This window comes from Lissotriton helveticus, chromosome 10 (assembly GCF_964261635.1).
Source record: "Lissotriton helveticus chromosome 10, aLisHel1.1, whole genome shotgun sequence".
NCBI lineage: Eukaryota > Metazoa > Chordata > Amphibia > Caudata > Salamandridae > Lissotriton > Lissotriton helveticus.
The window spans coordinates 1,128,468,059-1,128,483,042 of record NC_136071.1 but is presented as its reverse complement, the minus strand read 5'-3'; the positions used below and the strand labels follow the sequence as shown (position 1 = coordinate 1,128,483,042).

Here is a 14,984-nt window from a genome sequence, read left to right as displayed (position 1 = left end):
CCGGCCAGGACTCCCTCTAGGCCCTTGCTGGAAGAGCTACATTGGCTCCCCATACGGCAGCGCATCAACTTTAAGATATGCTGTACGGTCCACAAGTGCCTATACGGAGCAAGCCCTAAATACCTGTCACAATCTCTTGAGCTGTATCAGCCTAGCAGGTCTCTCCGTTCAAGCAATCAAGCCCTCCTCAAACCCCCTGCTACAAAGAAATCCAGACAAGGAGACCGTGCTTTCTCCTCGGTTGGACCTGCCTTATGGAACAAGCTCCCCACCGATGTAAGAATGACCACCAATCACCTGTCTTTTAGAAAGACATTAAAGACCCTTCTTTATCAAGAAGCATTCCTGTCCTCTTAACTCCTGTGTCACATTACCTGATGATCCTATGGCTGGCGAAGCGCGGAGATACCCTTACGGGATTGATTCCAGCGCTATATAAGAAATAAAAATAAAAATAAATAAATAAATAGAATAATCAGGGTTAGAGTTGGTGCTTGTGACTTTCCTGCCAACCTATGCCGGTGCGTTGTGGACCATGAGTGTTTGGTTGTCACTGGGTGTGTGGTACTTCTAATCACAGAGTCCTCACCTTTTAGATCTTCCCCAGGCGTCCCCAACTGGCAACTTTTCCAGAAGTACCTCTGCGTTCCTGTGGATGGCACCATGTGGCTTCACACTGACTCCATTCCATTCAGGAAATGACATGAAGAGCCTATATAGGCGCCACTTGGCCACAACCTGCCACTCTCTTACACCTGAGAAGGTACAAGGATGTCACCATTCTTCCTGATCTCACTCCTGAAACCGGTTGCCTTCAAAGCCTATCTCTCAGCTTATCAAAGCACAACCCGAGTTCTCGTGGCTATTTGCGACACCTAGGCAGTTCCAATGCCATGCTCCAACTCATTAGATTCCTTCTCACTCTACCTGGTGTGCCTGCAGGCTCTGAGTAGCTGCCCTTTGATGGGACTCGCCTTTTTGTGGACCATGCAGATTCCACTCTTGAACAGTTCAAAGAGAGCAGGGCAACAGCACACTTCCTGTGCTTATCTTCCCCTCGTGGCCAGTTGCACCAGCCCAACCAATCCTTTCATGACGCTGGCAGAGGCACTCCATACCAGCAGCCACTTCATCCTCAGCATTGTGCCGATCAATTTCATGCCCGAGGTCATGGCACCCAGGGTCAACTAGCCAGTCGGCCTACTGACTCAAACCCCTGCAGAGACCACTCCTGCTGCTGCTCTCTGCCAGACATCTCAAGCGTGCCCTTAGGGGCACACAATCACCTGGATGTAGGCAGGGTCCAGTGATTCTTGCTTGGTTAGCAGCCCGTAACATTGGACAAGTATGTTCTGCAGCCTGTCGAAAAGGTATACACTCTTTCCTTCAATCCCACTCAGCTGCACCTTCTTCCTTTCCCAGAACAATTTTGACAAAGGGGCTATCTAGAGGGCGCCTGTGACAGAAGTTGGCCATGGTTGTTATTCCCAATACTTTTGGGTGCCAAAGAAGGATAGAAACCTTTGTCCGACTCCTCCGAAAGAACAAATTCAGAATACTGTCCCTGGCCCAGGCCTGACCAGCCCTCTACCCTGGAGACAGGAGTGTGGTCTTGTATCTGCACGACACCTATTTCCATATTCCCAAGCTGCTGGCCCATCAACCACCATCTGTTAGATACATCTAACCTCAGATTTCTTACCTTTGAATAGCCCTGGCATCAGATGGGATCCAGAAGATTTTTTGCATGAGCAGTACCCCTGCATACCGATAGGTGGAGTTGATAGACTCCACGTGGTGTCATTGGCGTCGTCTGCACCGGAAGTGAAGTCCGCACACCTATATAGGAGCCATCTTGGCGCTTTGATGTCAGTTCTTTTCTTCTTGTGTCAGTTAGTGCTGATCTGAAGAAAGATCTACCCCTCTGTCCTTTTTTAAATACAAAAAAATTCAATGTTATGTTGAGGTTTTTTTGGGGGGTAGGAATTTTACCTCTTGATTGAGTTGCGAATGTCTTTGAGAAGGACTAGGTCTAAGCCGTGTGGCGCCAGTCATCGCACCATGTCGTTTCAGCCCTCCACCTTGTGTGTCTGTGGTGTCTCGAGTGCAACCGCAACTCTCAATTCATGCTCTGACTGCCAGGCCATGACACTGAAGGCTTTGAGGGAGTTGTCCCTGAAGCTGATAGCGTCCCAGCAGGCACGGCGGGTGACTCTTTGGAGATCTGAGACCTGATAAAGAGGGAGGTCTTCAAACCGCTCCAGGAGCCCCAAGTTTTCTTCCTCCCACTCCAGGTCGAGTTATTCGGGGAAGAAGCACAAGAAGTCGTAGCGTACTTTGTCTTTCCTCGTCCATTGTCTGACGCGACGATAGAGCATCTACGTTCGAGGCGTGGTTCTTCGGAATCATTGCCAAGGCCAACGCCAATCCTCCCAGCTTTTCCAGGGGCAACCTCGCTCAGATTAAAGAATTTTACAAGGCCATACATTATGTAGTTAAGCAGCCGGAAACCTCAGGCGTGCCTTGTGGCTCCGCAGGGTCGGAGGGGGACCCATCTGGTTCCGGCCTCTGCTCAGATTGGCCCCCATGGATCCAGTCATACCACCATAACCTTCCCTGGTGCCGGCCCGACGCCGATTCTCCTGATGCCACTGGCTGCGCCAGCCCCATTCTGCTAACCAACGACACAGAGCCACATCGACTGGCACCAACAGGACTCCTGCGTCCTAGGTCAGAGCCTGAGCCTTATTCTGAAGGGCTAGGCATAGGGGAAGAAAGGCAGGGGTCACTGGACCCTTTAAACTACAAGTTGGAACAGGATATGGACTGGTGTAAGGGCTTGGTGAGGCCAGAGGTCCGGATACTTCTCCCGATATTGATTTGCTTTCTTCCCCTTCCAGGGCTATGGAGGAGTGAGTATCATATTCCATGGTGGCGAAGAGGGCAGCTGAGGTCCTGGAGTTGCCCTCGGTGGCAGTCAAGTCGAACATCTTGATGGGAAGTGCTACAACTGTGAATTTCCGCTGCCGAACCCTTACTCCTTTTTAATTAAGCTGTAACAGATGTCCTACTGGGAACCTGGTCCAAGCCCAGTACAGGGGCTCCTGTGAACAGGACAGTTGCCCACCTGGGTACCCAAACTTGCTCACCTAACACCCCACCCCTAAGAGCTTGGTGGTCCAAACCTCTACATCCCATGGCGTGTTCCCTCCTGCACCCCCAGACAGGCAATCTAAGAGGCTGCATGGCTTGGGTAGCAAGATATTTTCTAACACCAGTCTTGCATTGCAGTTGGTGAACACTGCATACTTTTGGGCCTCAAGTCCCACATTCTATGGGATATGGTTGTGCAAGTGCTGCCCCAGGTCCCAAAGGAGACCCCGGCTGTTCTCTCCCAAGTGGTAAAGGATGGGAGAGACACAGCAAAGTTAACCATTAGGTGTGGTTTGAATAGGATCGACTCGCTGGGCAGAGTGGTTTTGTCCCATGGTGTGTTCCCTCCATCACCCCCGGACAGGGAATCTAAGAGGCTGCATAGCTTGGGTAGGAAGATGTTTACTTACACCAGTCTTGCATTGCAGTCGATGAACACCGCATGCTTATTGGGCCGCTAGTCCCACATTCTGTGGGTTATGGTTGCGCAAGTACTGCCCCAGTTTCCGAAGGAGGCCCGGGCTATTCTCTCCCAAGTGGTAAAGGATGGGAGAGACACAGCAAAGTTCACCATTAGGTGTGGTTTGGATAGGATCGACTCGCTGGGTTGAGCGGTTTTGTCGGCAGTGGCAATTAGACGTCATGCCTGGCTGAGAGCATTGAGCTTTTCAGGGGAGGTCTAGGCTTCCCTCGTGGACATGCCCTTTGATGACAACTGTCTCTTCGGAGACAATGCATACTCGGCGCTGGAGAACTTTAAGGGCTCGCGGGCTACAGCCAAGTCCTTGGGCCTAGCAGCTACCCAGCATAATCCCCAGTCTGCCTGAAGCCCCTTTCGTTGCTACAGAAGGGGCTTTTAAGCGCGCCAACCATATTCCAGCAGCCCGCCACGCTAGCATCCCAGACTGTGCAGGGGCGAGGACACGGTTCCTACTGACCCCATGATAAGAATGAACCGCGGTCAGTACCGCCACCAGTCTCCTTACAGCGGCAGCCTCTGCACCCTCTTGGGCGTCTAGTTGGTGGCACGACTGGCAGTCCATAACCACGGACAGGTGGGTTTTACAGATAGTTCGGAGGGACTACTCCCTTCCCTTCGAATCCTCCCCTCCCACTTTGCCCCATCTCATGACCGACTGACGGAGAATCATTTGTCCTTGCCGCGCGAGGGAGTCACCGCTCTCTTGAACAAGGGAGCCACAGAGACGGTTCTGGTGTCAGAAGTAGGCAGTGGTTGCTATTCCTGCTACTTTTTGATTCCCAAAAAGAACAAGGCCTTTACCCTATCTTAGATTTGAGAACCCTCAACCCCTTCTTCAAAAAGAAGTTGTTAAAGATGCTCACATTGGCTTAGGTTTTTTCTGCCTCGTACCCGGGAGACTGGATGGTAGCGTTGTAGTTGCAGGACTCCTATTTCCATTTCCCCATCCTGCCTGCCCATCTGCGGTACCTGAGGTTTACAGTAGGCCATAAGCATTTTCAATTAATTGTGCTCTCTTTTGGCCTTACCAGCACCCCTCGGGTGTTCATCAATATGATGCCGGTGGTCGTAGCTCATCTGCGCAGATCAGGGTTGCAGTCTTTCCCTATCCCGAAGATTAGAGCCTGAGAAGGCGGGCTCCCCCCAGGCTATCGTCTCTGACCTTCAGACTATGGCGGACCACCTGCATTTGCTGGGGTTCACTATCCGTTACTTTTGCAAACCGGCATCCCTCCACCAAAAACATATACACCTGCCGTTGGAAGAAATTTGTATTATATTGTACGGAAAGGATTTTTGCCTGTCTCCCTTTACAGTATTTAACTTTTTATTATGACCCTTGGCCAGCAGAGCTGTGCTCTGGGCACTCCGAAATCTTATGTTTCGGCCTTCTTGCAGCTGCCTGACCAACCCTCTTTATTTACATTTCACACTGTAAATAGATTTCTGAAAGGTTTTGTACATATGTTCCCACCTTCCCCTCCCATTATGACTCAGTGGGACCTTAATCTGATTCTCACGTTCCTGATGTGTGCTCCTTTTGAGCCTTTACATAATTGTCCCCTCAGGCTGCTTACAATCAAAACAGCCTTTCTCATGGCATCTGCTTGTAGGGTGAGTGAACTGCAGGCTTTATCATCCAAGCTTCCATTCCTGTCTGTCTTTCCAGACAAACTTTCTTGCCGAAAGTGGTAACCCCATTCCATGTGGGCCAATCCGTCACCTTATCCACTTTTCTACATTCTGCCACATATCTAAAAAAAAAAAAAAAAGTGACTCCACCATCTGGACCCAAAAAGAACATTGTTGTTCTACCTTGACCGCATACGAGAGTTCCAGGTGGTCAACCAACTCTTTGTGGGGTATGTTGGAGCGAAGAAGGGCGCCGTGGTGCAGAAATTAACCATTTCACGCTGGGTCGTTCTCTGTATTAAACTCTACTATTCACTGGCCAAGAAGCAGCCCCCTGAGGGCTTATGGGCTCATTTCACCAGAGCTATAGCTGTGACCACTGCTTTAGCAAGTAGAGTCGCAGTTCTGAACATCTGCCTGGCAGCAACGTGGGGGGGTCCCTGCACACGTCACCAAACATTACTGCCTGGACAGTCCGGTCCGAGGCTTCCGTCGACGGCGAGGCATTCTCCACCACCCTCGAGGGGGTCGGCGTCAATAGACTCGCCATCGCAGACCATGCCGCGAGTGGACAGACTGTTGACATCAAGAGCGCCGTCGAGGTCGAGGCATTCGACGTCGAGGAAATCCACATCAGCAAGACGTCATGGGAGGTCGAGGTCCCCCCATCGCCGGCGACAGCCGACGTCAAGGTCCCCACATCGCCTTGGGCAGTCGACGTCGAGACCAACGTTGAGGACAGGACGGCGTTCCCACAGCAGATCGCCGCACAGATAGACGGCGAAGTTGACACAAACCTTATCGACGTCAAGACGTTCAACGTCGAGGGACAAAACTGCAGCGGCCACTGCGGAGGCCCGGCACAAATCAACGTCGGGATCCCGATCCACCTCAAGAGCCCATTCATCATCTCCAGGGCTGAATATTGTGCAGATTTCTCCAGCGAGGTCTCCTAGAGATGGCGAAAAGGAGGTTTCGGCCTGTCACCTCGGTGGCTGCAGTTCGTGGGAACAGTTGACCGCAGAAGTCCAAGCTCGGACTATTCTAGGACATACTCACCTTCTAGAACCTCAAGAGACCCTGATAGAGGGGCTCCTGCAAAACCTTCAAAGTCGCCTTCCAAATGACCAACATCTCCTTCTACACGTCGATCACGGTCAAGGGGTCGTTACAGCTCGCGCCACAAACCTACACACAAGAGGAGGTGCAGAAGATCATCCACCTGGTCTTTGTCCGCAGGCTCTTCTGTTCGGGACTACTTGCCAACCTTTTCATCTACGCCACCTTCAAGGGTGTCTCCCATTGAGGACATTGGGACTTTCTCTGACATAATTGGTAGAGGGGCTAAGAAACTGGATATCAGTTTGTACACTACCGTGGTCCCTACATCAATTATATTTGAAACATTGCACCATCGTACAGCTCCCAGACCTCTACTGCCTCTGGTGCCAGGCTTTTTAGAACCAGCTATGGCCACGTTCCTCACCCCTGCCACAGTGGGATCAGTTCAGTCGAGGATCACAAAGAAGTACAAAGCCCCAGACCAGGATCCCTTGTTCCTTAGGTCTGATCCTCCGACGGATTCAGTCATTGTGGCAGCCGCCAGGAAAGCGCACTCTGGAGCCTCATAAGCTTCAGTTCCTCCAGAAAAGGACAGTAAGCAAATGGACTCTTATGGCAGGAAGATGTGCAATACTTCTGCATCATCTATGAAGATAGCAAGTGCTTCAGCCCTTCTAGGGCGCTACGACAGGTCACTTTGGGACTCCCTGGCCAGGTTTACCGACAAACTTCCCAAAGAAGATCGACAGGACTTCCATGAGATCCTGCAGGAGGGTGGTTTAGTAGCCAACCAGGTCATCAGCATGGCTGCGGGCGCTTCAGATCTCGCTGCGCATGGCTTATCACATGGCATCTGTTTGCGGCGCTCAGCTTGGTTGCGCCTCACAGGTCTTAAACCGGACGCCCAGAAGAAGATTCTCAACCTTCCTTTTAATGGCGCCTCCTTATTTGGTTCTCAAGCTGATGAGGAGATGACAAAGATGCCCACCTTGCCACGGTCAAAGTGGTTGGACTGGAAAAGCAGAAGGAGTTTCGTTAACGCTTCCGTCAGAACGACAAGAGCCCCTTCCAACAGAGGGTTCAAGCCCCTCAATGGTCCTCTCAAAACCAGCAGAGATCCCAATTCCAGCAGAAGCGCCCTGGCAGAGGAAGGGGGAACAATAAACAACAGCAGTCATCCTCCAAGCAGCCTCCAAAACAGTGAGGCAGTTTTTCCTCTGCACCCATTCGCCACTCTGGTAGGAGGGAGTATCGTTTTTCACCTGGAAGAGTGGGAAACCATAACAAGAGACAGATGGGTGCTGAACATTGTGCAGCATGGTTACTTGCCAAGGTTCAAGTCCCCTCCCCGCAAGTTGCCCCACAATTGAAGTGCCTTCCTCAACAACACTATCTACTGTTACAAGGCGAGGTGTATACCCTCCTCTCCAAGAAAGCCATAGAAGAGGTCCCGCCTCACCTGCGAAACCAAGGTGTATACTCAAGGTACTTCCTGGTCCAAAAACGAGGAGTAGCCGAAGAGTACAGACCTATCCTAAAACTGCGCCTGCTGAACAGGTTTATAAGAAAAGACAAATTTCGGATGCTAGCCCTGGACCAGATGTTCCCACATCTTCACCAAGGGGTCTGGATGTGTGCCATCGACCTGCAGGACGCCTACTTTCACATTCCTGTTTCAGTGAAACATCGCAAGTTCCTCAGGTTCCAGGTGTCTCGACAGCACTACCAGTACCGAGTACTTCCGTTCGGGCTCAAGTTCGCCCCCTGAACTTTCTACAAGTGCATGGCAGTGGTGGCTGCGTTCCTCCGCAAGCGGAAAATCTTCATCTATCCCTACCTAGACGACTGGCTCCTAAAGAGTTCCACACCTTCACTACTCCAGAGCCATCTCACTTACTGTCGCTAACTGCTTCACTCCCTGGGGTTGCAAGTCCGCTACAAGAAGTCAGTCCTCAACCCCACGCAGAAGATACATTATCTGGGTGCATCCCTGGACACCACAAGGGCAAGCGTGTGTCCTTCGGAGGAGAGGTTGTCATCAATGCTGATCAAGTGCCGCGCTCTTCTCAGCGCTACACATCCTGCAGCCAGGCAGGTGTCATCACTGCTGGGATCGATGGCCTCCTGCATCTTCATTGTGCCCAATGCCAGACTTCACATGCAGCCTCTGCATCAGTCCCTCGAAGATCAATGGACACAGCGGTCAGGCAGTTGGGAAGATCGTGTCTCTCTTCCTCAGGCTGCCAGGGACTCTATCAAATGGTGGATGAAACTGTCACACCTTCTACAAGGGGTCCCGTTTCACCAGGTCCCTCCGACCCAGACTGTTGTTACAGATGCTTCACTACAGGGTTGGGGAGCTCACATGGGCCAGCTTCAGGTACTAGGTCTCTGGTCTGAGTCAGAGCGAAGGTCTCACATCAACTTCTTGGAGCTAAGGGCAGTCCATCTGGCTCTCAAGTCTCTGTACCCGTCCCTCCAGTCCAGCTCCGTTCAGATTCATAGAGACAACACAACTACTATGTACTATCTGAACAAGCAGGGAGGCACCAGGTCACGGGTCCTGTCTCTGGAGTCCCAGACCATATGGAAGTGGCTTCTGGCGAGAAGTCTCACGATCGTAGCCGTTCGCCATCCAGGAACCTTGAACGTGCAGGCAGATTTTCTCAGCAGAGACTTCGTAGAAGCACACAATTGGGGGCTAAACGACGAAGTCGCTCAGGACATTTTCGGCAATGGGGAGTGCCAGACATTGACCTGTTCGCAGACGTGGCAAATACAAAATGCCCCGACTTCGCGTCCAGATTACCACAACAAGGAACACAGGGGAATGCACTTTTGATCAGATGGTCGCAGACATTGCTGTACTTTTTTCCGCCATTTCCTCTGATTCCGGCCGTCATACAGAAATTTTACAGGACCAGCACCAGAATGATCCTAATAGCACTGGAGTGGCCGCGCTAGTGGTGGTATCTGGACCTCCTACAGCTGTCTGAAGCTCCGCACCGGAGGCTGCCCTGCTGTCTGGACTTGCTGACCAAGAACAAGGGGAGAGTATTTCATCCCAACCTCTCGTCCCTGCGATTAACTGCATGGCTCCTGAAGTCATCCAGTATGGAAACTTAGACCTCTCTGCGGACTGTAAGAATTTTCTCAAGGAAGTCTTATGCTTTCAAATGGAAGAGATTTTACCTGTGGTGCAAAGACAACGCTTATGATCCGACCAAGGGTCAGGAGCAAGTGATCCTTCCTTACTTGGTAAAGTCAGGCCTGCAATATTCCTCCATCAGGGTTCACATGGCTTACAGAAAGTCTCGAAACCAGGGGTCATTCTTTCAAATGCCAGTGGTCAAGGACTTTCTGGAGGGACTCAGGAAGGTTTATCCCCCAATAAGATCTCCTTCTCCGCCTTGGGAACTTAACATTGTTCTTACTAAACTGATCGGTGCTCCATTCAAGCCTATTCATAAGGCGTCTTTGCAGCATTTGACCTGGAAGGCTGCTTTTTTAGTAGCCATTCCTTCAGTCGGCAGGGTGAGTGAGATTCAGGCGCTCTGCTGTAAGGAGCCTTATACTGTGTTTCATGCCAATAGGGTGGTGCTACATACACATCCGAGCTTCCTTCCTAAGGTAGTCTCGGATTTTCACATCAATCAGGTTATTACTCTGCCCACCTTCTTTCCTAAACCATCGACTCCCCCTGAGAGATCATTACACTCTTTAGATCTCCGGAGAGTATTGAAGTTTTACCTTGCCAAAACTCACACACTTAGGAAATCTGACCGGCTCTTTATCAACTACGGTTCCACTAACACCGGTCTAGCTGCATCTAAAAGATCCATTTCTCGATGGCTTGTCTCTAGTATAGCTTTATCCTACCAATTAGCTAACAAGACCCTACAAGGTAGACCTAAAGCACACACTACATGAGGGAAAGCTTCTAGCACAGCTCTCCTTCGCAACGTTCCTATGTCTGAAATCTGAAAGGCAGCCACATTGCGATCAGTGCATACCTTCACACGCCATTACTGCCTAGATTCTGAGGCTCAGGCTGATGCCCAGGTTGGGCAGGCTTCTTTAAGGAATTTGTTTGCATGATTGCAATTTGAATGTGATGTTTTTCATGTTCTGCATACTCTGTTGCTCGTCCGCGAGGTACTGGGTATGGGCTTGCTACTCTATTCAACGATTATGACTATTGATGAGTATCCCCTGGATGAGAAGGATTAGTTACTTACCTGTAATCCTAGTTCTCATCCAGGGGTATACTCATCAAAGTCATAAGTGACCCTCCCACCTCCCCGGACGAGCATTATTGGAGTTGTTTTATGTTAATTACATTTCTACTCGGGTGTCTATACATAATACACCGTCAAAAAGAACTGACCTAACTGTCACCTGTGGTGCATCATGAGAGCAGAGGGTCTCCTGCAGGTCTTGAAGGCCCGGCAGCCTAACCCTTGGAAGCCTTAAAGGCAAGGTGTCAGTTTTCCTTGTTTCATTATTGCTCTGCTATGCAGCCTACAGGCAACTTCCGGCAATAACAAGCTTTCCCTGTGGCAATAAAGCATTGTTGTAAGACAACTTTTCAGTGCTTCCTCTTTTCCTTATGGGTTAGTAGGGTATTTTTCTTACAATGCAAACCTATGTAATTTCGACATTTTTGCCATGTTGGAAACATTTTAGGCTGCATGTATATGTTTTCACATATGTATTTATATATATATATGTATTTTCTATATGCTCCGCGATCCCACACATGGGCGGGGATTATTCACAGATTATGACTTTGATGAGTATACCCCTGGATGAGAACTAGGATTACAGGTAAGTAACTAATCCTTCTGCACATCATCTAGAGTGAAACTTGGTCCTTCTGATACTTCTTCTGCTCTGAGATCTGAAGAAGATCAGCACTGACTGGGCCCAAGTCATACTAGTGGCCTCAGTTTGTGCACTGAGTGAATGGTATCTAGAGTTCCTTGTTATGAGCATCTGTCCTCTGATCAGGCTGGCCCTTGAGGAGGATCGGCTGTCAGAGCAACTAAACAAGGTTCTGCTCCCAGGCCTACACAATTTCCACCTTCATGCTTGGAGATTGAGTGGCAACAGCTGAGCACTTTAAACCTTCCTCCATAGGTGGTTGATCTCATCCTGGCAGCCAGACGTCTCAGAAAAAGAACTGTATACACCTGTTGTTGGAAGACATTTGTGACTTGGTGCAACGCACAGTAGATAGACTCCTCTCCAGGCAAAGTTATCCGAAATGGTGGTGTTTGTTTTGGCTCTTGCCTGGAAAGGCTTTGCTCTGAGTACAATTAAAGGGTATCTTTTGGCCTCTTTGTGGTTGCTGGATCAGCCCTCAGTGTTTAAATCCCCAGTGGTAATGCGTTTTTTTAAAATGCATACATCTGTTTCATGTCTGTCCCTTTGTTATGCCACAGTGGGACATTAACGTGGTCCTTGCATATTTGAGGTGTACTCCGTTTGAGCCAATCCACAGCTGTCCCTTGCAGCTTCTCACCCTCAAGACTATGTTCCTTGTCGCTATAACATAAGCACAGCATGTAAGCAAGCTTCAAATTCTATGTCAACCTACCATAAATCACCATTTTACTAGACATACTGGTTCTGCAGACTCAAACATCCTTCTTGCCAAAAGTCGTGATGCCGTTCCATGTCAGTCAAACCATCACCCTGCCAGCATTCTATGCTCTGCCTCACACATCTATGGAGAGGAGCGACGATCGCATTGACCCCAAAAAGAGCACTGAGCTTTAATAGCAATCATACCAGAGAACACCAAGTGAGCAATCAGCTCTTTGTAGGTTTTGCTGGAACAAAAAAGGGAAGGCCGTGCAAAAGTGAACCATCCACCTCTGGATTGTTTGCGGCATTAAGATATGCTGTGCATTGGCCATGACGCAGCCTCCAAAAGCACTGCGAGCTCATTCCACCAGGGCAGAAGTTGCTACCACTGCTTTGGCACGCAGAGGTTCTGTACGGGAAATCTGGCAGGCAGCTATGTGGGCATCACTCCATACTTAGACAAAGCACTACTGTCTGGACAGCCAGGTTTGCCGAGGGGCATTTCGCACCCTTGGTCCTATAGGACCTTTTGGTTTGAGTCCACTCACAGACATACCTCCAAATATGTACTGCTAAGTTATCTGTTTAAAGCATGTGGAATCTGTGGTTAGAAGTCTATCAGAAGAACAAGTTGCTTTTATTCACTAATGCTCTTTCTCATATAGACTAAATACAGGCCCCTCACCAACCCTCCCATCACCCCCATTCTATAAATTGGACTCTACCTATTAATAAGATACCAAGTCTCGGATTCTGCACACTGGTCACAGCCTATTTTTTTAAGGCTGTGCATCTGGGGACCTGTGGAAAACTAGAATGGATACTTGGAGAATGTCACATAATTTTGAGACCCAAGTGCTTCCAGATGACAATTGTTATAATATTGATACCTTGAGGTGGAGGAGAGGATAACTCAAAACGTACCCCTGACTATTTTATGATTACTAACCTCGCACCATTTATAATCCCAAGCACTATCTCTGAACTCAACGCTGACCTTTAACCTAACTCTAAGTCCATACCTAACATCTAAGTGTGCATTACCTCTATAAAAGTACACAATGTGAGACCTTAACCCCTATATTAATCAAAAGAATATGTTATATTCCTGACACTAATCCCGATACCCAGCACTAACTAAACGGCAAACACTCAACTTTAAACTAAAATAGATTTTTTCTAGAAATTGAAAAAGCAATGTGTCTAGAATTAGATCTGCACTGCACGCCATGTACATTTCTGATAGTCAACCAGTGTTTAATGTAAATGAACTACATGCCTTTTAGAAACTCAAGGACACCTCTTCCATTGGCCACTTCTGCTGCCCAGAAGTGACAATGCCAAAGAAAATTAACAATTTCTGAAAATCATTCGGATTCACAATTGGTGCTAAGATGTGGCACGATTATGCTTGTAAAGCAGTGCGACTAAGTAGAAGTGACAATGCCAAGGACACTAAGCACGTTTTGAAAAATGTTCAGATTCATATTTGGTGCCAAGATGTGACGATATTATGCTTGTAAGGCAGTGTGAATAGGTATGCTTATATTGAATGCAAGCCATTAGACTATTTAAACTTGATCTTCTCTTGCAGGCAACACTCAGCTCGCCCTACAGATAATCAAAAGAAACCAGCTGCTGCCTTCTGTAAAGACATTATCAGATGTCCGAAAGAAGCCGGTCTTCCAGCCGATTCATCCACCAATGCAGCCTATTCAGATGCCAGCCTTCACTACAGTGCAGAGGAAGTGATCTGCAATCTGTTTGATGGACAGAAATACCACCTGAAACCCACAGGAGGGTTACTGTCTGGACTCTTGGGGGTTTTGAGGGTCTCATCTGCTGCATCAATAAATGTCATCCTGGACTCCCCTTAGTGTGTGGGAAGTTTATTTTTTTAATCAAATTTTACTTATCAAATAAATATAATAATTTTAATCTCTTTTTTGTAAATGTCTTGAAAAAGAAAAATATCAAAACCGTTTTTATAAAGATGTGTATGTATAAAACAAAATAAGGATGTATGATTAATGGGATAACTATGGCTCATGGTTATTTTCTCACAGTTTCTAGCTGTTTAAGTTGCATATAAATGAGGATAAACAAGGGGCAGCGATTGCACGTTCATCTACAAGTCTTCAGCGTCTCATTAGGTCCTCTTCATGACTGTGACAGACAGACAAGTTTCCTACATGTGAATTATTGCACTCTGCACCATATCAAGAGTAGGAACAAGAAGTGTTTTTTCATGTACTTATCGTTGACATAGAATTGATGTGCTCAATGCCAGATTTTGCAAGTAAATAATTAATGTAAACATTAATCCTTGCTTATTTCAGCAGGATCTCTTAACACCTGTGAAGTTTCACATCTCAGACTTTCTATTTTTTCATTAAGAACATTTTTTTAAACTCATTTCACTCAACGTTTTTCCATCTGCCTTGTTGAGGAAACTGTTTGTCATGTCTCTGACAAATAGTTTGTCAGAATGCAATCCTTATTTACCAACTGCCCTTCATGTTGAAGAAAGCAGCAACTGACCATTCATTCAAGGAGTGACGTTTTTAAGAAAATGTCAAAAAGGGCACTCCGAGACAGAAAAGACTTCGGAATGAGAGGTGTGATGCAGGATATGCAAGTAGATTAAGGAAAAAGAAAAAGGAGAAGGCACGAAAGGTCTCCCTTTTATTATGGCTGTCTGTGTGCCCCCGTCTGAGAAACTCAACCACAGACTGAGATCTTCTGATGAGAAAACTCCTGGAAGATATAGCCATGGATATAATTACTTCTGACACCAAACATCCATGTAGAAACCTACAGCATCGCTGTCAACTTGGTCACTGTCACAAGATGGGCCAGCTACAACTCCTCAGTTTCGACAACATTCCAGATCTCCACTGTCAAGATTTTTGCTGTCGACTTCGAATAGATCACTGCGCACAGCATCATTGGCACAGATCAGATCTTCGACTCGTTCTCTGCTGCCAGTTCAGTCATCGTCTGCGCATCACTCTTCAATATTGACAATACATGTTTCCACAGTGTCTCAGTCACCTTCAACGTGACA

The 14,984-nt window shown here is 48.2% G+C and overlaps 1 protein-coding gene across 4 annotated transcripts in view; it reads left to right on the top strand.

The window, feature by feature from the left end:
- Positions 1 to 13,789, top strand: part of CNOT10 (CCR4-NOT transcription complex subunit 10) — a 517,759-nt gene extending 503,970 nt beyond the window's left edge. For all 4 annotated transcript variants that reach the window (XM_078663928.1, XM_078663926.1, XM_078663927.1 and 1 more), the window contains one exon: positions 13,512 to 13,789. In XM_078663928.1, coding sequence (XP_078520054.1) covers positions 13,512 to 13,669 — 158 coding nt within the window. In that variant the 3' untranslated portion in view covers positions 13,670 to 13,789. The remainder of the gene's footprint in view (positions 1 to 13,511) is intronic.
- The last annotated feature ends 1,195 nt before the right edge of the window (positions 13,790 to 14,984 follow it).